The sequence below is a fragment of the Cupressus sempervirens genome, chromosome 5 (assembly GCF_028749045.1).
Source record: "Cupressus sempervirens isolate cs-2001-9-10 chromosome 5, ASM2874904v1, whole genome shotgun sequence".
Classification (NCBI taxonomy): Eukaryota; Viridiplantae; Streptophyta; class Pinopsida; order Cupressales; family Cupressaceae; genus Cupressus; species Cupressus sempervirens.
The window spans coordinates 48,884,643-48,904,798 of record NC_143122.1 but is presented as its reverse complement, the minus strand read 5'-3'; the positions used below and the strand labels follow the sequence as shown (position 1 = coordinate 48,904,798).

At 36.3% G+C, this 20,156-nt stretch overlaps 1 protein-coding gene across 1 annotated transcript in view; it reads right to left on the bottom strand.

Annotated features, from left to right (window-relative positions):
• Nucleotides 1–555: 555 nt before the first annotated feature.
• The window catches only part of LOC149554485 (Ribosomal protein S24e family protein), a 135,847-nt gene continuing 116,246 nt past the window's right edge, over nucleotides 556–20,156 (bottom strand). Inside the window, exons 5-6 of the mRNA XM_089828538.1 lie at nucleotides 1,227–1,327; nucleotides 556–1,150 (exon numbers count right to left, since the gene is read on the bottom strand). Coding sequence (XP_089684664.1) covers nucleotides 1,015–1,150; nucleotides 1,227–1,327 — 237 coding nt within the window. The 3' untranslated portion in view covers nucleotides 556–1,014. The remainder of the gene's footprint in view (nucleotides 1,151–1,226; nucleotides 1,328–20,156) is intronic.

The following is a 20,156-nucleotide window of genomic DNA, read 5'->3' as shown; positions in this document are numbered from 1 at the left end:
TGTAGTTTTCAATCAACCTATAACAATTTACTTTTTTTTAAATTATTATTACAATAGTTCCTCTTTGTTTCTTAACCATAATGTGTTCATCTCCAACTAAACTATTGGTATCATTAAATACATCACACATAATAAATTAGTTCACAATGGCTAGTGAAAAAATAAATAAGATTAAATTTAAAAGTTGAAATTTTACAATTGAAGTTTGAATTAAATCTAACTCAAACCAATGGATGAAACCAAGAAATCAAAATTAAATATGTAAGTTTATAATTTTAAGATTTAACTTGAGATAATGTAACTTTTATTAAACATGTGATTACATAAGACGGTATTTACAATGAATCGAAACATATAAAAAATATTACTAAATATTATCTTTAAAAAATACTTTCCCGATTATTATTACTACTTCTTTAACAAACTTTCACAATAATATATTTTTTTTGGTCCATATCCACAATCATAAATATGATAAATACACTTTTTTCTATGACGATTATTATTAATACCATTCCTTGATCATTAGTTTATACTCCTATTGTCTGGTCAATGTTGCGTATAGGCAGATGTGCCAAGCCTTTGATTTCATTTCCCTTCTTAGTTTTCCACCCTTACATTCTTCGTAAAAATATTGGATGAGAGAGTGAAAAAAAAATTTATACAATTATTTCAAAACTAATTAAAACATTATTTGACATACTATATCCTCCAAACAGATTATGTCCGTCAAGCATGAATGACATTGGTTTAATGGCCAGCACAGAAAATAAAACAAGATCATGCTTGCAACCCCATTAAAACTGTTTCCTGTTTTCTCAGATCTTCCCTGTAAATTACGAAGGGTGTATGTACGGAACCAACTTAACTGTGATTTTACTATTCATGGGTATCGAGATTTTACAAATCATTTATCTCACTTCGAGATTTGGGAAACTTCACTCGCTACATATTGCCGAATGAACTCTATAATATAAAGTGCACAAAACATATTGCTGCATGCCAAATGCACCATCAATGCAGCACCCTCACAGTGACGGGATTGTTAAGACAGATTCTTTGATTTTTCTCCCGCTGGATATTCATTGCATCGTTTTCTGTCCGGCAGTTCACAACAGCAAGTCGAATTGCGGCTTCGTCCGGCTCTTGCCTGCTAAGGCCATACATTCATTAATTTGACCAAGACAAGACGTATACTTAGTTTGCTAATATGAGTCATATCATACCTTAAAAAGAAACGTAAACTGGAATTGATGTAGTCACATCCCGATAAAAATCGCTCCACGTCGTCATTTTGAGCAATTCTTGGAATACCACTCATGAGCACCTGCAAGGCAAAATGATTGTTCTATTACAAAATATGCTAACATAAAATATCAATTCACTGAACTGTAATATACTTTAAATAAAGCAGTCACTACGCATGGATCGGAAACAATATGAGTATATTACTATCAATTACACTGCTAAAAGAATTGCCTTTGAGAATTATCAGAGCTGTGCACAAGGCAAACCAGTTCCTTAAATTTGTTATATGCTTCTCATCTGAGTGATTTAAGTCAAATTGATTGGCTTTCTTGTTTAAACTATGTATTTTAGATTATATGACAACTAAACATCAAAAGAGTATCACGAGTAAATTTATATATTTCAATATAATTACGCAAGGCAAAAGGTTAAAAGCATGGCCCTTTAATCTTAAGAGTTATTAATTGGCATTTGAGATTGTCCGCCTTCATCATGAAACTGCAACCTACGTTGTGTCTGTTATGAACGTTTCTATTATTTTGTATTGCACTTTCTGGATCTCACTTAATGGTTATATAAAGGACTCAATGGGAGGAATATAAATGGGCGAGTAACACATTCTATTGAACCATCTTTGATTACATAGAGATTCATAGATGGAAAATGATGTGCTAAAAATTTGAATCATTGCACTGTGAATGTTAACATAATTTATTGGCCTAGGTAAAAAGGTGTTTTTCAATTATGTCAATAATTTTAATCTGCTGCTGGAAAGCACTGGTAAAATAAATTATGCAATTTATCTATGTTAGAAATGGTTTTTTTCTTAAAAACAGTGTGGACACTATTGAGTATCTGCATATATTGTCAATGCAAATTTGGATGCTCTCACCAATGGTTCGAATTCCGTAATTCAGATAGCTGGCTCTGGATTTGCTGACAGATTCTCTGGGGGCGTTATCAGCCACCACTTTAATTTTGGAAATTTGAAGGGAAACCCAACAAGCTGTCTAGAATGGGTGACCAAAGATTGAATGGGCGAGGTTAGTCTTGTTAACTTGTCTAGTAAGTGAGCAAGAATCCATTTTAAGCCCCTGAAGGATTGTTTAACAGGTTGAAGGAGAAAAAGGATAATTCATGGATGTTGACAGGTCTGAGAGTGGAACATTTCCATCTAGGTCTTAACATTTTTAAGGTCAGCAAGGTAGTTACCTCAGTTATTGACATTGCTAATATTATTATTAAAATATTGGCATGAATGAGGGAAAACCCAACATTCATGGTTTATAGTCTCTATCATGGTAGAAAAAGCACTTACCTGATAGTAGGTGAGTTGCTAATACAGCCCACGGATTAAAGGAACATCTAGGGAATTTAGAAACATTTTATGTGGAGGTCGGGATGGAAGTCAACACGTCAAAAACCAAGATCATGGTCCTTTCCTTGAAGAGAAGAAAATGACAACTTACTTTCATATTCAAAGGTAAAGCCTTAGAAATTGTGGAAGAATACATGTATCTGGGGATAGACTTCCACTACCGACTAGGTTGGGAGACATGCAGATCAAAAAGAATACAAGGAGGGTGGAAGATCTCATACCTTCTATAGAACAGATGCAAAAAAGCAGAGTTATGGGATTGGAAAGCTAGGAAAACCCAATTTGGGCTGCTAGGGATTCCAGTGGTTCTTTATGGAGGCGAAGTTTGGGGGAGCGGTGTTTCAAACCACAAATGGCGGCAAAGCGAAAGAATACAAAAGTATTTCACCACTACTAACCTCAAAGTCAAGTCAACGGTCCCATACGAGATTCTTTTGGCGGAAGCAAGCATGTTTCCAGTAGAGACCACAGCCATTATTCATCTACTAAGCTACCTAAGAAAAGTTGATAACATGGATGTGGTTGGTTTGACCATCGGAAGTGTTCAAACTAAAGCCCAGAAATCAATGGAGATAACCAGCAATAAGAAAGAGACAAAGCTGAAACAAAGACACCAGAAATATCTTAGAAAAACCCTTCAAGAATGAAAGGGAAAACCTAGCCACACAACACAAATATATCTTTATTGATAATGAAATGTTCAAGTGTACAATATCATTTGCTTGATGCAAATATATAACAATAGGAGAGACTCTTCATATTATAACTGAAGGTCTCTTAACATTCCTATAACTCCTATGATTAATTATAACTCTTTGAATATTCATGCCTCAATGCATGTGAATGACACATGTCATTTCCATTTAATATTACAAATTAAACATAAGTGTCCTTCTCAGCTGAACGTAGCAATAACGGTAATAACATTCATATTTCCAGAGATAAAGATCTCTATCGCAGCTACCATCTTCAACTCTCCCTCTTAGCCAAAGAGAGATCTTTAGCTGAACAAGATTGCAATCAAAATGTTAATGATAAAATCTCATCTCATATATCCTATAAGATTCATAAAAACTTGTAACAATCAATCATATTCATGGAATCACTCAACATGAAACCCTGTAACAATTACTCATATTCATGGAATCACTCAACATGAAAAGATTTATAAGACTCACAGCTAAGCCTTTAATCACAGACTCTCTCAACATGAACTGTCATGGAATCTCTCAACATGACATCCAACTCCCATCACAAAATCTCTCAACATGACATCCAACTCCCATTACGGAATCTCTCAACATTATGGCATCATGGACTCTCTCAACATGATGTTCACTATCACATATTGAAAGAGTTACCATAGCTGATCTTACAATCTCATTTATTTACCCAAGAATAGAAATGGACATTATAAAAACAAGACTTAGTTCTATTTAAGTCTGAAATTTTACAAATACCATAAACATCACAAGCATATATGAGAGTGAAGGGGATTTCATAAACACTCCCTCGTAATTATGAAGCTGCCCTCTGAAGCGAAAAACTCCCTCTTAAGCTCAGCATCTCCCTCTGGAGCTATAATCCTTATCTTGTTACATCATGCAACCAAGAGAGATTGTTACAATCAATTATCAATGATAAACGTAATCTCTCTTCAAGCAATATAACCATAAATACTCATCTCTTTGTGGTCTAATCTCAATAAACACACATACACAAAGAGGTTCAGAGTGATGCCTCAATAGCTAGTGTAGATCTCATAGTATCAATACATTTATATAATATAAACATCACAGTAATACTTATCTCTTCAACTCCATTCAATACTTATCTCTATAACCTCAAGCAATACCATTTAACAACAAAGTCCCACTTTGTAGCTAAAGAATGCAATCGACTTGACACAATCTTGCATAAGATAATGACTAATATGCACCCATGGTGGCCATGTATAAGGTCAAGCTTTCCTAAAACATCCAACAAATTATTGATCCTCCAAAAACCAAAGTGAAATTTACCTACTAAAATCTTCAGAATACAATCTCTTGCAACTGACAAATTTTGGAGGTCAAAAATAAATCCTATTAATCTTCTAAAAAATAAATTCTACCATGAAGTTGAGAAATCACTTTCATTCAGTTCTAAACTTCTTGACCAAAAGAAGTTTAAAAAAAACAATTTAAACTTTTAATTCTTCAAAGCAAGGGGGGGAAATGTTACCAAGACTCGACAAAACCAAAAGAATTATAATTAATTGTTGCCACAGTAGCCAATGGTGACCAAGAAACGATTGAGATGATCATATGTGATTTCCAATGGCTTGAAGTAGAATGAAAAATTCCGGTTCTCTAAAATTCCAAATTTCTTCTTCAGGTCCTTAATAATTCCAGATGTCACAGTCTTGAAGGCATAAACCACAGGATATAAGGTAACCCTAAAGCTCTCCACAGGGAGCACAAAAGAACTTAGCTTCAAGTAAATTCCATCTTAATCATTGGCACTGGGCCTATATTCAAAGGCCATGGAGAGGTTCCGATAATAGAAGCTCCCCTACTCGATTGCACAAACATTCCCAAATGCTAGACACAAGCTATCCCTTAACATTGCTTTCCAGATCACCACAATAACACATTGGAATGACAACCATTGTCGAATCACTCCCGAATTTGTGTCAATCAAGCGAGGAAGAGAAGCAACTTTGGGGAGCCGTGCATAGCAAACAAGATGCTGCTTCATTCCGCTCTCTCTTATAGATTCTATGTTGTTGATTTCATTTGGAATCTGAGACTACATTCATCCTTGATCACACAAACGATGGCTCAATTGGATGGCCACAAGGAGTCCAACCATCATATGAGGTCTTTATCTAGATATTGTCAAACCTAGAAGTAGAAATCGCCCAAAACGGGAAAAAAATTATCGTGCCCAAGCAAAGTTGAATACCCACGAATTGCACAAGGTGTTTTTCTGATGCCCAACCACAAACTACTTCATCCAGTCTACAATGCTTATGCCCAACAAAGAAGGACGTTCACCTGAACAATGATGCCAAACACTCAAATCCACCCTGCAATCCACAACAACTCTACACATAGTGACAAACAATACAAAGTTTAATGATCTAGATTGAAATTATGCATAAGAGATATGCACTAGCCTGAACAGTTGCTATATTTCTCATAGACCAGACATATTTGCACTAAATGGTTGTCAGATAATTTTAATGAGCAATGGTTACAAGATATACCAAAACATGACCGGAAACCTCCAAGATCGACACTATCAACATAGAAGGAATAAAATTAAAAACTCCATAGTGGATGCAGAAATGTGGCAATCAATAAAGCACTCAATCATAAGGACACACCGAATTCCATCTGCACAAAAAGACAAAGGAAATCAAATGCAATTGCCACTACAATTGATGATCAAGAAAAATCGATGTAGAGATATTCAAAATAATGCCAAGTCATAAAAGAGAGCCACTTTGATATAACATCTAAAAAATACGATAAGTAGATGAAATACATCACTCGAATATAGGCAGGCAAATGATAACAAAAAATCAATCGACAACTTAAATAGATTGAATCTATTAACAAAGGGAGTGATGGATGAGATAAAGAGCCCGAACATTCCATGCAACAACAGTCATAAAAAATGAGAGCAACCACATGAAAGAACCGATCATATGAAATATGAATTCTTGCAGTGACGTCCAATAACAGAACACAATGACATACGAAATCATAGAGATACTAAGAAACTCGAGAGCATATCTGAAAGAACTCAGAGAAAGACGAATGATATTAATGAATGAAGGAGCTCTCTCAAAGTGGCCTGGAGACCATAAAAAGAAACATAAGTCAAAGCATATACTAATGATGCAGGAACATCTTGGGTTTGCTCAGTGACTACTTTGGAGTCCATGGGAGGAGGCTCAGTAGTTTCTTTGGAGGGTGCTTGGACTAATACTCGGTCGAAGGATTGGTGCTCGGCAAGTTCTGAGAGCTCGACGTGGTCTGGGAGCTCAACATGGTCTATTGCACTCGGCATGCATTGGAACTCGACAATGCTTGTGGAAGCTCGGCAATGCTTGTTTTTACTGGTGCTTGGCTTGGTCTTGGTTTCTATTGGTGCCGAGTTGTCTGTGAGCCGACTTTTGGCATTTAATTTATGTATGGGTATTTAATTTGTGTTGTGGCCAACTTGTGGCTCAAGATAAATTTAATATGAGGGGTTTATTTTAATTTGTAATTGTTAGGCCAACTTATGGCTTAGTTGGGTATAAGTGGGGGATCTTGTGGAGTCTTTTAGGCATTTTTCATTCATTCAGAGGAGTGAGTGTGGAGAGTAGCTGAAGGGCGAGTTTTCCTGAGTCTGTGGACAAAGCGCCGAATGTGAGGCAGTTTACAACAGGATTATGATGGAGTTGTGAGTGTGTGGACAGAGCGCCGAATGTGAGGCAGTTTACACTTGGATCTGTGGCTGGGAAAAAAGGAGATTGCTTGGTGGGTTTGCAAGCACAAGTTTAGATTTCCTTGATGGTTTCTAACAGATTGCTGTTATGTTACGGATTTGGGCTAGTTGGGATAGGTTTGGATTGGATCTTAAAGGATCTTGCAAAACAGTTATTGTAATTGTTTTGTAATTGGCCATAACTGGGAAGACCTTAGAGCCAAACACATTACATGTAACAGTTGTTTTATAAATAAATTATTGTAGTTTGGTATTAGATCTTGCTTCTTGCTGTTGTGTTTCCGTTGTGTGGTTATGTAGTTGGGGGCTAGGACATCTCCTTTGAGGATTCTCCTGCCTTGAGCTGCGTCAACTGAAACTTCTCCTTTCACATAAATTCTTATTGCTATTATCCAACGAGGCTCTGATACCATGTTCATACTAGAGCCCAAAAATCCATGGAGATAACCAGCAATAAGAAAGAGATAGAACTGAAACAAAGAACATCAGAAATATCCTGGGAAAACCCTTCAAGAATGAAAGCAAAGACCCAGCCACACAACACAAATATATCTTTATTGATAATGAAATATTCAAGTGTATAATATCATTTGCTTGATGCAAATATATAACAATAGGAGAGACTCTTCACATTATAACCAAAGGTCTCTTGAGATTCTCATAACTCCTATAATTAATTATAACTCTTCGAATATTCATGCCTCTATGCATGTGAATGACACATGTCATTTATATTTAATATTGCAAATTAAACATAAGTGTCCTTTTCAGCTGAACATAACAATAATGGTAATAACATTCATATTTCCAGAGATAAAAATCTCTATCACAGCTACCATCTTCAACAGGAAGAAGACATGGAAGAAACAAAACAGCAAATGTTTCAACAAGTGAAACATTGACTACCAGGAATGCTCGGAATCCAATCTAGAAATTAAAAAATGGGTGGTACAAAAAATCAGAATTGCCATGTGGACAAATCAGTTTGGTAGAAAAAAGGCTTATTATGTCAAAGAATTTAATCCCAAATGCGATTACAGCGACAAAGAATACTTAGGGGCTGAGATCAAAGGAAAAGCAAAAAATTTAATTGCCCAACTGCGCTGTGGATTGCACCGGTTGAGATGTGAAACGGGCAGATGGTAGGTTCCTAAAGAAGAGTGGGAGGACAGAAATTGTAGGTTTTGCACAGATGGAGTGGTAGAAATGGAAGGGCACTATGTGAAATATTGCACCGCATACAAGGACATTCGCAGCCAGCACAAGGACACTTTACAGGGGACCAACATAAAAGAACTTTTCGAAGAGGCAAGACTCCACAAGGGGACAATCTTACTTATGCAGATCCACAACAAAAGGGACAGCCTGGAGAAAGCACAGTAATTTAACTAAGGGTTCTTTTGGTCGCATAGACCATGGGTCTCGTGGATGTCATTAAAAAATGTTCATTTCATCATTGCTAAGCTTGTGGGTCTATTCGTGTCTCCACCACATGCAATTATTGGCTGCATGCCCTTAGGATATATTGATTTACCTTTTCATAACTCAACTGCTAGTTCATACTGTCAGGTCACATGGTTGTTCTGGTCTTTTTCCTTGAATATACTTATTATAGGGAGGTGGAGTATCTACATATTCTTTTATCTTTTCCCCTCTCTAGAGTGAGTGTGCAAGCTCAAACTTCTTTCAAGCATAATAAAGAAAGATTACGCACCTTAATATGAGATGATTTGAGTTTGAAATCCTTGACAAAACCAGATCTCTAATTCTTTGATGAATTTCGTCTTTGAACAAATATAAATGCCACAAGAAATTCTTAAATGGTGAAATGAACTGGAGTTGAAACAAATAGACAATAGCAGGAACAGATTACAGTGACAGAGTTCAGCCACATTAGAGCTAGCAAGGTGCCAATTCAACTAAATTATGCCCTATTTTGGCTGCTCAAATCCAGGCATCACAATCTAGGTACAATCTCTAAATAGGTGACATAATTCAGTGTCCATTTAAAAGACCCAGCTGGTGCACTCAAATTGCTGGTATCAGTGGGATTTTACTGCCATTCGGACTGACACAGTTGTCATTATATAGAGGTCCTATGAAGGAAGATATACCTAAATAAAATTGTTTGCTGTGAACGAAAGATGGACATTTGTCAAATTGCTGCCATATGCATCTCTCTGAAAATTTTAGGAAACAAATGATGTCCAGCTATGAGAATGGTGACTGTGACGTCATCTCAATGGACGATCTTATTGCATTAACTTCCAAGAAATAATTGTCAATTATTCCTTGAAGTTCTCATCTCTAGAAAGGATGATGTTTCACTCTACAGGTTTACATAACAAAGTTCACACTGATGTATCAGAAAAGATACCCAGTGCCCACCATCTATCCTGAAGACTCGGTGTGCTGAGTGCATTATTTATTAAACCCAAAGAATCTCAATTTTTAAACAACTAAATAAGTATAACATATTAGCATGGCACAGAAGAGACAGTTATAGAAGAAAGAGGTACTCTACAAATAGGAGTGAAGTCATGGGCACATAAAAAGAATACCTACCAAATGTTAAGGGTGCTACCAACAAACTAGCCAAGGTCTCAAGTAGAAATGTTATTGAAATATATTTCAAAGCAGTCAAAAGACTCAAAACCACTAGGAATGACCTCAAATGCGTAAAAGACTCTCCTCCCTATAGTTGCCTTTCCTTCCCCAACCGCTGGTAGAAGATAGTAACACTTGTCCCTTCCATACTGTTGTAAAAGTGGCCCTGCCTGCCAGAAAACAACATTTCCATTTGGTCACGTCCCAAACTTCATGGTCAAGGTCCTCTTGATCTCTCTCTAGCAGGCCCTCTCCCCGGCATTGATGGATAGTGGCCCATATAGAAAAGAAGATACAGAGCTCAAAAAAAAAGGGTATAAGATAAAAAGGCAAGCTAGCACAAGAGATATACCTCCCCTAACTGATGAGAGGAATTCCTTAAAGAAACAAAATGGAGAATGTTCAATAATCATTGATCACCCATGAACTATGTTTTAAACAAGAGAAATGGCTGATAACAGTGACATAGGAGTTGACAACTGCAGCAACTGTCAACAATGTAATAAATAATTGCATAGTTATGCCAACATCCCCCCTTATTACATTGATCCTAAAACATCAAATTCACCTTGCCCTAACGACCCCCTCCTAAGGTTTACACAACGAATTTTGTGTTGGTAGTGGGTCAGCATCTTTTACAGGATTCATGGCACGGTTTAACAGCCTCCTGTGTCTTCTATAAGTCTAGAGCTTGTATTGGGCATTGATAGGCCAATCTTTTGCTGCAACAGCAACCCGAGCAGTTAACAAGTGGTATTAGAGCTTGGTCATAGGTTTGAATCCTTGCACATCGTAGCGAGTAACACTAGGAGGGGGATCGTTGGCAGTGGGCCAGCATCCATCACTGGATTCACAACATGGTTTAATAGCCTCATGTCTCTTTTACAAGTCTAGTGGTTGCATCAGGCATTGATAGGTCGATATTTTGGTATAACGGTAACCCTAGTGGTTAACAATTTGATGATTATGTGATGTCCCCATTCTTAAACTAATAGCATAAAAGCAGTAAAGTACTTCTGTGGTGAAGAAGTGAGAGTCTTTGAACACCTATACCCGAGTAGAAGTTAGTAGAAGTACATATACATAGCAAGTTGATAGTGAGAAGTAAATGTACTTAAGCAATTAAAAAAACAATATTTGAAATGTCATGAAGCCTTGTGAATAAGACGATTATGCTGATAATTTTATTAAGTCCAAAGAGATGATCACCTTTCCGAAGAAGGATAGTAAGCCAAATGTTTATCACCCCAAGAATGGAGAGCATCTCCATTGGTCAAGACAATCAATATTGTATGGGAAATCTACAAGGATCCATACTACCATTGGTACCTTCATCAAGGAGACTAACATGAGTGTTATTCAAGACAAGAATTGCATCATGAATTCTGTAATCACCTATGTAAACATTCACAGAGCCATGACTATGCAAGACAATTGATGATCTTGTGAAGATAATCTGTATCCAATGAAGAGGAAGCAATCATGAAGTCAGTCATCATTGCCTCTCCATGCTAAAGAAGGCATACTATCAATAAGGAACATCAAGCATACATGAAGATAAGACATTATCAGTAATCAAGAAGGTCGATCAAAGGCAAGTATATATAAGAAGATAACATCAAAGTAAACATCGATACGAGATATCAATGAAATTTTGAGTGCATCGATTAATGATCAAGATCAGGAGGCAACACTAATCAAATAGACAAAGGCTTATTGTGGAATTCATTAACTAATTAATTCATCCTATGTTGGCTTATTGTGAACTTGTCAAGAGGTCACAAGTTCAAATCCTATTGGGGGATAGGGTATGTACACCTCATTTGCAGCACAATTAGGCACCTCTGGCAAGGAGTACAGGGTAGTCCCATATTGTTGTCACCATATATAGACCCAAAAACACATGGTAGGTATCATGGACTATAAAAGGACCTTATATTTCCTTTTTCCTTCCAATCCACAAGCAAAAATGATAATAAGTGCCCAAAATATCATCAAACATCGATGGGAAGATAGCATAAGGAATATTACTAATGATCGATGACAATGTCACTCAATGATGAACATCACTACTAGTTAAGAGACAGAGACTATCAATCTAAGAAGAAGACAAAGATTAGTCATCAGTGAAAACAATATCTTAAGACATCAATAATATTAAACACATCACTTAGAGAAGGTTCACTATTACAAAATCTATTAAGACAAGGATGTTAACCATCCAGTAATCAATATCTTATGAAGAAGCACGATATCAATTAAACAACGATTATGTCAAATCAATGACAAACCATCAATATGAAGAAAATTAATAATAGTGATCTATTACCTTACCTTGAGAAAGACAATGACTAGCAAGAAGGCTAATTGTTAGTCGTGAGATAGCCGGCCAATTACATATGGGGAGAGGATGTGGTTAGGTTAAAGGACCAGATCCTTTATGAATGCAGCAATTAGAAATTGTCATGAAGTGATGTGATTAGTACTAAGGAAAAGAAGATAATAATGACACATGCAATACTTGAACATTGAATACTAAATACCAAATACTCAACGTTGATTGTTCACTGGTTCAAGGTTTAATGCCAAGTACTCAATACAGTAATACTTGAACATTGAACCAATGAACAATGAACATTGAATATCGAATTACTAATTACTAATTACTATTAACAATTAGAATATTAAATAAAATTGTCAAATCGTCAAATGGAAGATTTCTTTTGTATCATAAGTATCGTAAAGATAATTACTGTATTACAAGTAGCAACATGATATCAAAACAAGTTAAAAATGTCAAAATGTAGTGAAGGGAGGCCTCTAATCATCCCCCAAGGCAAACTCATTGTCACTGGAACACAGAAAAGTGGGTATAAAAACATCAACTTGATTTGATGAAATTTCCCCATTAATTTCTGCTTTTGTTTTAAGTTTGAGAGTCAAGGTATAGGGGCCACAACACCTAGTGGAGTCAAGAAGCCAAGACCAATGACGGACGTGCAGATGTCCCCAGAATGGTCAAGAGATGCCTAGGCATCCTGCAGCCATCTTTGGATGCCATCCCATCCTCACATCCAGCAACATCCAACAGTGAACAGCTAGTCCCTTTGTTCTCAGGACAGTCTCATACTGGAAACTCAAGGGTTTGTGGGGGACGCATCCCTAGATTTCACTATTGATCAATGAAACAAGGAAAAAGCTTACAAAAAAAAGTTGTTTTGGGAACAGAAATTACCCTTGTGAAAACGGGTTTAGTCTTTCCTGAGTATTTAACGTGCATTACCCTCATGCAGATTTTTTCTTCGAAAATTGGACGGGCAGAAAATCATTGCTAGTTCTTCTGTTTTACTTCCATGCACTACCACAAAATGCAAGATATCCTCATTTAAAACTCATCACCAATGCCTGGTCTCTTAGCCATTTAAGAAACTCAACTCAGTTTACAAATGTTCTAGATGTTTGTGAGTGCACATCGCAGGTGTCTGGTTGCATTTCAGAACAAATTTGATGAATAAAATCCATAAATGCTAAGCTCAAACATCTTCTAAAACTTAATGGTGGATTACCAAACATTCAAATGGCAGGCTATTATCATAAGTCTTTATTCCATCTCCCTACACACAATAATAAATCCAAGACTATTATCATAATTGCAGTCTTTCTACCCTAACACTGCATAATTCCTTCAGCACTACCATGAAAATCAAGCAACATTTTCAAGCAATATGAACCAGTGGTCTCTTCATAACTTTATCCTTGGCAACATTTTCCACAGATATTCCCTTCTCTGTGCCTCTGTTAAAGTTTGTAGCTTATCTCAAGATAATATTAACCTTATTAGATATATATATTTCATGATTATTGATGTCATAATATATATAATAGTATGAATGAAATATTTATATATTAAATATGACACATTAATATATATATATTTGTAATCTTGTACTTATAATATTAACTTACTCTTGTCTCAAATGTCCTAACCATATTAGCATGGACCCATCTCATAGTGTCAAGTCATGCATTGATCAATGTGTGATATCTTTTTGTTGAATTATCTACGATCATTTTTTGCACATGTAATAACACTGTCATTGTAATTGGTGTGTTCCAAATGCAGATTTGAAGAGATAACAATTAGATAATAATACTATATTAAAAAAATATAAATAACCATATATTTAATATATATATTATATATATAAGAATATTTGTCTAAATGAAGATTTAACATCAACAATGTATCTCATGATTGAATCAATCCTATTGGACCTACAAACTTAACACTCCCTCTTAGCTAGGGAGGATTATTATAGAACACATTACGCTCTCAAGTATATGAAGAGATATCATCTGAGTATGATATTCCTAGAATGGCATATTTAAGGATATCAATATATATCCATAAACTTAGAGGTTATCTTTCAATATAATCTAAAGTATGTTTCAACAAGAAATATCAATCATATGATATTCATCATACTTATATTCTTTTGGTATGTGCACTGGCATCAAATCCTTGATGCCTACCAAAAGAATATGTTATATCCTGGTAGGATATGACATATTCTTTTTTCTGGCACTCCTAGACAACAACTTAATGAAGTCAATCAAATAACTAGTAATCAACATGTCATGAACTCTATCATGACAAGTATCATGATCTCCGACACTCTGGGACAGCAAGTTAATGTAGTTTGATCATGATACATTTGTTATCATGACTACTGGCACTCTAGGACAGCAACTTAATGTAGTCTGTCATGATAACAAGGCAAGCTATTGATAAGATCATCACCTTACAATAGCAACCCTCCAAATATATATATCAATGAAAGATCGTCACCTTTCATGACATAATCCACAAATGCAAAATAGTAACCAACACGAACCAAGTCAGATGGTGGAACACAGGCTTTCACCTCAACTTCTCTCTAACAGAGAAGAATGCATTACAAGGAACTTTACTTAGAACTTCTCCCTCATAGAGAAGATGTCATTCACAAGGGATTGCACCTCAAAATTCTCACTCTGAACAATTATCCTGGGAAGTCAGGTCATGTAGTTACTCCCTTAGAGGCTCTCTTCGCCCAAGGTTGCTTGTTGGACTCCCTCTAAATCTGATATCGATCTTCCAACTTTTTGGTGATCAATCATTACTTCCACATGATGTACACAGGAGTAGGCCCATCAAAATCATGCAGTCACACATGTATTTCTAGACTCCCTCTGAATATCAATTTTCTGAGCTCCTACATTGCCTTTGCAGAAATGTCAGACTCCCTCCTAATATAGAAGGATACTCATAATTTCAATCATCACAGATATTTTCTTCAAGAGTCTCACGTTATCCAACCTTCTTTTCCTACAAAAACATCCCTAGACACAAAGGAAAAGATCAAGGCAAATAACTCTTATAGTATGTGTAGAATTACAAATAAGAGAGAGACTACAATAAGTAAGTAAATATAAAAGATAAGAATACTTATTTGCACAAGAGCATCCTTGATACAAGCTGCTCAAATGAAAATCCATGTGTATAAAATCAAAGGATGGTTCAAATGGAAATGCAACATTGGTTATTATTCCCCACCACAATGTAAAATTCTCACTCATTCCATTTTATAGAATTTTTAGTCACTTTCAAGACCCGATTGATTTGAAACTAGTGACTACAAATTTATTGGAGGAAATGGTGAGCAGCCCATCTACAAAGAACTCAACCTATGCAAAGACTTTATCTATCTTAATACAAGACTTGGCTTTTAGAGAAGTGAAATCGATGACTAGAGAGACCATGTAATTGATGTGCAAGATCTCTAAGTCTGTGTTTCTACCATTTACAAGAACACCAAGAAGTGAAGCAAAATTTCTTACAGAAACACAGACCTAGAGATCTTGCACATAAATTACATGGACTCTTTTATCATTGATTCCACTTCTCTAAAGGCCAAGTCTTATAATGAGACAGATAAAGTCTTCATGCATTTTATCTTCTATCTGTATTGTTCACAACATTGATGTGCCTTCACAAATTCATTACTAAAATATAAATGGTTGAATGATCTCATTGACATCCCTTGAGTTTGTGTTATCTCTTTCCAGCCCATAAAATGTAATGCTTTGCTGAATGCCCAAACCATCTTTGTATGGTGGCAATACATACCAAACCTATATGTATATTATCTGTAGGATTAATTTGTTTTCCTCCTCTATTCTGTCTATTCAACAGTCTATACCAGACCATTGCCTTAATACCTCACTTTCATTGTAGATAATATATGTGTCTCCTTTGATAAATTTATATAATTAATTAATTTAGGATTCCTGTAGAGTCTGATACTTAATAAACCAGATCTTGAAGTCAATCTACTTATGAAACTCGAAAATATTGATGTCTTAATATAGGTGTTCACACACTATTCGATGTGCGATAAAACACAGCTCTTCAACAAAGGAATGATTGCATATTGTTCTTAATCATCCAACACTCCTTTTGCAGCATCTAGATCTTTTACAGCCTATCATATAATGTACTGTCAGATTTAAATACAACCTGTAACATGTATAGCTATTGCCTTCTCTTGGCTTTTTTGTGACCATATTTCCATCATATTATTATTATTATTTATAATTATATCAACTACCAGTGAACATAAGCTCCACTAGTCATATCATTTTCAAACCAGAACTTATATAATTATAAAGAAAATATCAATGCCACTAGACTTCCTGACATCAAACGTAATTTCTATGTAATAACCCCAACTGGCTATATTCATAAGTTGTAACAATCATCAATTTTCCTTTGCTAATCAATAGTCTAACATTTCTTCAAACATTTGGCAATCTTTACTGTTATTGTTGCAAATTTGATAATGTGATTTTCGAAAATAATTCTGCCCTACGAACTGTGCAATTATATAATTATGAAAGACAAACAATTTGTTGCATCTTTAATTCATTACCAACAATGTTTCAAACAAATAGTAGCAACAATAATATTTAAAATGCCAAAAACCTGAAAATATAGATTGACTTTGACTTTAATTTGCAGTCCAATGTGAATCTACAGCAGCCCCATTAATATGTATCGCAGGCTATATAAATTGAACGCAATTCTTGAAAATTGTAATATGGCCCCTCAGAAATGTCATACAAACCCTCTTTAGGTGAACATGACCTTGCAATTGATAAACTGCTGCCCTATAGTGAAACAACAGCCCTGTAACACTCAGATTGAACTCCCAGCTGCGACATAGAAGCATAAAATTAATAATTCAGCCTTCAATTCATTCTCCAAAATCCAGTCTTCAACACTTGTTCAATCAACTTCTCAATAACAATAGATACAGTAGAGAAGCAATTACAATTTGCTTTACCTTAGCAACAAATTGCAAGATAAACTCAGAATCTAACCCTTATACTTTGGCAAGGGCACAAAATCACAGACTCAAAATTGTCACAAAGACAAGAAGCAATGAGATAAACAAGTAATTGAATGCTTTACTCATCAAATGAGCTCATATTTATAATCTCCAAATCGCACAAAGTTTCCCAAATGAACTTCACTTAAGAAGCTTCGCACACACAACATTAAAATATAATAAAGTGTCATTGTAAACTAATTTATTAATTGCTTTGGGCTCCAAAAATGACCTTTGCCACCATAACTTAAAATTCTGACACGTGAGGCCACTATTTCTTGTTCCTGTGATTTAAAACTTTTCATCCCAATTCCAACGAGCTATGATACTGAGGCAACCAACAAAAATAGTAACCTCAGCGTATTTAGATGAATAATAATAATAATTCACCCGTCTTTCGAAAACACCTAAAAAAGCATCAAAATAAAAATCTAACAACACCAAAGTAATCCTGATGAGGAGAGATGACAAATGAACTTGACGAGGTGACTTACTATAAACAGATGCTCCCTCCAAGATTCTTGGAGCTCAAATGGGAAGCCCGAAATAAAAACTAAGAGCATCCCCCAACTCCTCTGACTCAGCTAAGCTCATCGGAACCAATAGATTGACTTACTATAAATAGTAAATACCTCAAACGGAGCCAAACACACTATAGGCTGCTAGAAAGCCTACAACTACACAACTGAGACCCTCAAATCCTATTGTTATCTCACGAGGGTCACGATGGTGAATTGACCTGGCCAATTGCAATAACCTACTAAAAATGGGGACATTACAATCCTCCCTCCCTAAGATTGCTTGTCCCAAGCAATCTTGGAGCAAAATGAACATCAGAATCCACCCAAATCCCAAAGGTAGAACTGCATACTATCCCTGTTGTGTACAAGCAACTCTTGTAGCACCAACACCCAAATAACAAACATCAACATTAGAATCATGTGAAAACTCACCCGAGGCGTTGATGAAGGCAACAACACATCGATACTCAACCCAACTAAAATACCAACTCTATCAACACTTGAGTCCCCATCAAACTTATACTCACACCCAATTGCACTGTATAGATGGTAACAACCACAGGTACCTAAAACACTATCACCAACTCCGACCTCTGCCAAACTATCCTGGGTGTGTAGATACTGCAAGAGCTAATTTGTAGCTACCAATCCCATCTGCAAAAGATGGTGCTAACCCATCCCATAGCGGATGGTATGAAACTAGAGCCAATCCACATCGACACGAAACCAAATCCTCTACCTATGGGTCAAAAGAAAAGTGATGAGCACTCCTCATAGTGTAATGCTGATAAAATCTCTCAATCTCTATCAAGGGCTCATTATCATCAAACTAGGAATCAGAAGATGGCTCCAATCTCTGACTCTAAACCACTGGTAGGGCAGGATCCTAGGCAATCCTTTCAGCAAACCCAACCTCGAAATCCCTATGGGAAAGCATAGTAGACAGTCTCTACAATCTTTCCCACCAACCTCTGAATAGCATGAGAACCTCGGATGAGAGTACCTTTGGAGACTCTGTATGAATCCTCCTGCACATCCAAACTCTCCAAAAGATACTCCATGAAAGACTCTGTGCAATAGAAATTATATGTAGAAACATCAACCTACTCCCCTGCAACCCACAACTAATCCCTCTACAAATCTAGCACTGCCAACTGTCCAATGGTACCAGCTATATGAAATGAAGAAATAGATTTTCTTCCGATAGAAGGAAGCAAGTCACCATGAGAGCTCGTCTCCACTAATGCCACCTCCTCTGTACCTACTGCACCCATATGTTGGACGAACATGTCAGCCACATTATCATGTCCATCATCCCCAACCGTAGAAGCAAACTCACCACCAACCACAATATGCAACTGTTAGGATTAAACCACAGACAGAAATAACAATTACATGCAAATATAACCAATAACAGAAAATAATAGATCACACAGAAAAGAACACAAGGCACCAAGATTTAATGTGGTTCACCTAATCCCTGGGCTACATCCACCAAACAACAAGTCCAATATTTTTATGATTCAGTGATTACAACTTGATTACAATCCGTAATCCCTTACAACTCAATACTGCCACAAGAACCAATTTCGCATCACACCCTATGAAACAATCCCTAACCCTCAGCCCTTTTATACAAGTATTTTAACCGCTTTAGGGTTGTAATTAATAATTACATGTCGGGCCAAAATCTCGATAAAATAGGGCCCAAAAAAATTTATTTATGAAGTATGTTCAGTACTTTGTTGATCAGGCACCACAATCTAACAATCTCCCACTTGAAGACTGATCAAGCTCCACACTAAACAACAATCTCCCACTTGGACACTGATCCTGTAGCAATACCGCTACCACATGGGGCTCCCACTGGATCAAACCACCCTGGACTCTACTGTTCTTTTATTCATATTCAGTCTAGAAGACCAACCGAAGCTGAAGAGGAGTTCAGCTTCTCCCTTGTTACTACCTTTGACAACATATCTGTTGGATTCTCATTGGTATTTATCTTCTCCAGCTTTAACTGTCCATCCTCCAAAACTGACCGAATGAAATGGTACCGTAACTGTATGTGTTTGGTCTTTGAATGCAGAGATGAATTCTTTGCAAGATGAATGGCACTCTGACTATCTGTGAACAAATAATTATCCTTCTGAGGATGTCCCAATTCTTGCAAGAAAATCTGAAGCTGTATCATCTCCTTGGCTGCCTCTGTAGCAACTCCATACTCTGCCTCTGTAGTGGATAAAGCACTAACCTTTTGTAACCTAGAAACCCAGCTCACGGCTGCCCCACCATTACCAACAGTAAAGACGTAACCTGTAGTACTCCACCTGGTATCAACATCCCCTACCAAATTTGAGTCAACATAGTCCTGTAAATCAATAGTAGAGCCCCCAAAGTGTAAATACAAAGTGTAAATACTTATTGGATGTTCCTTTCAAATATCTGAGAATCCATTTGACTGCATTCCAATGCTCAATTCTTAGATGA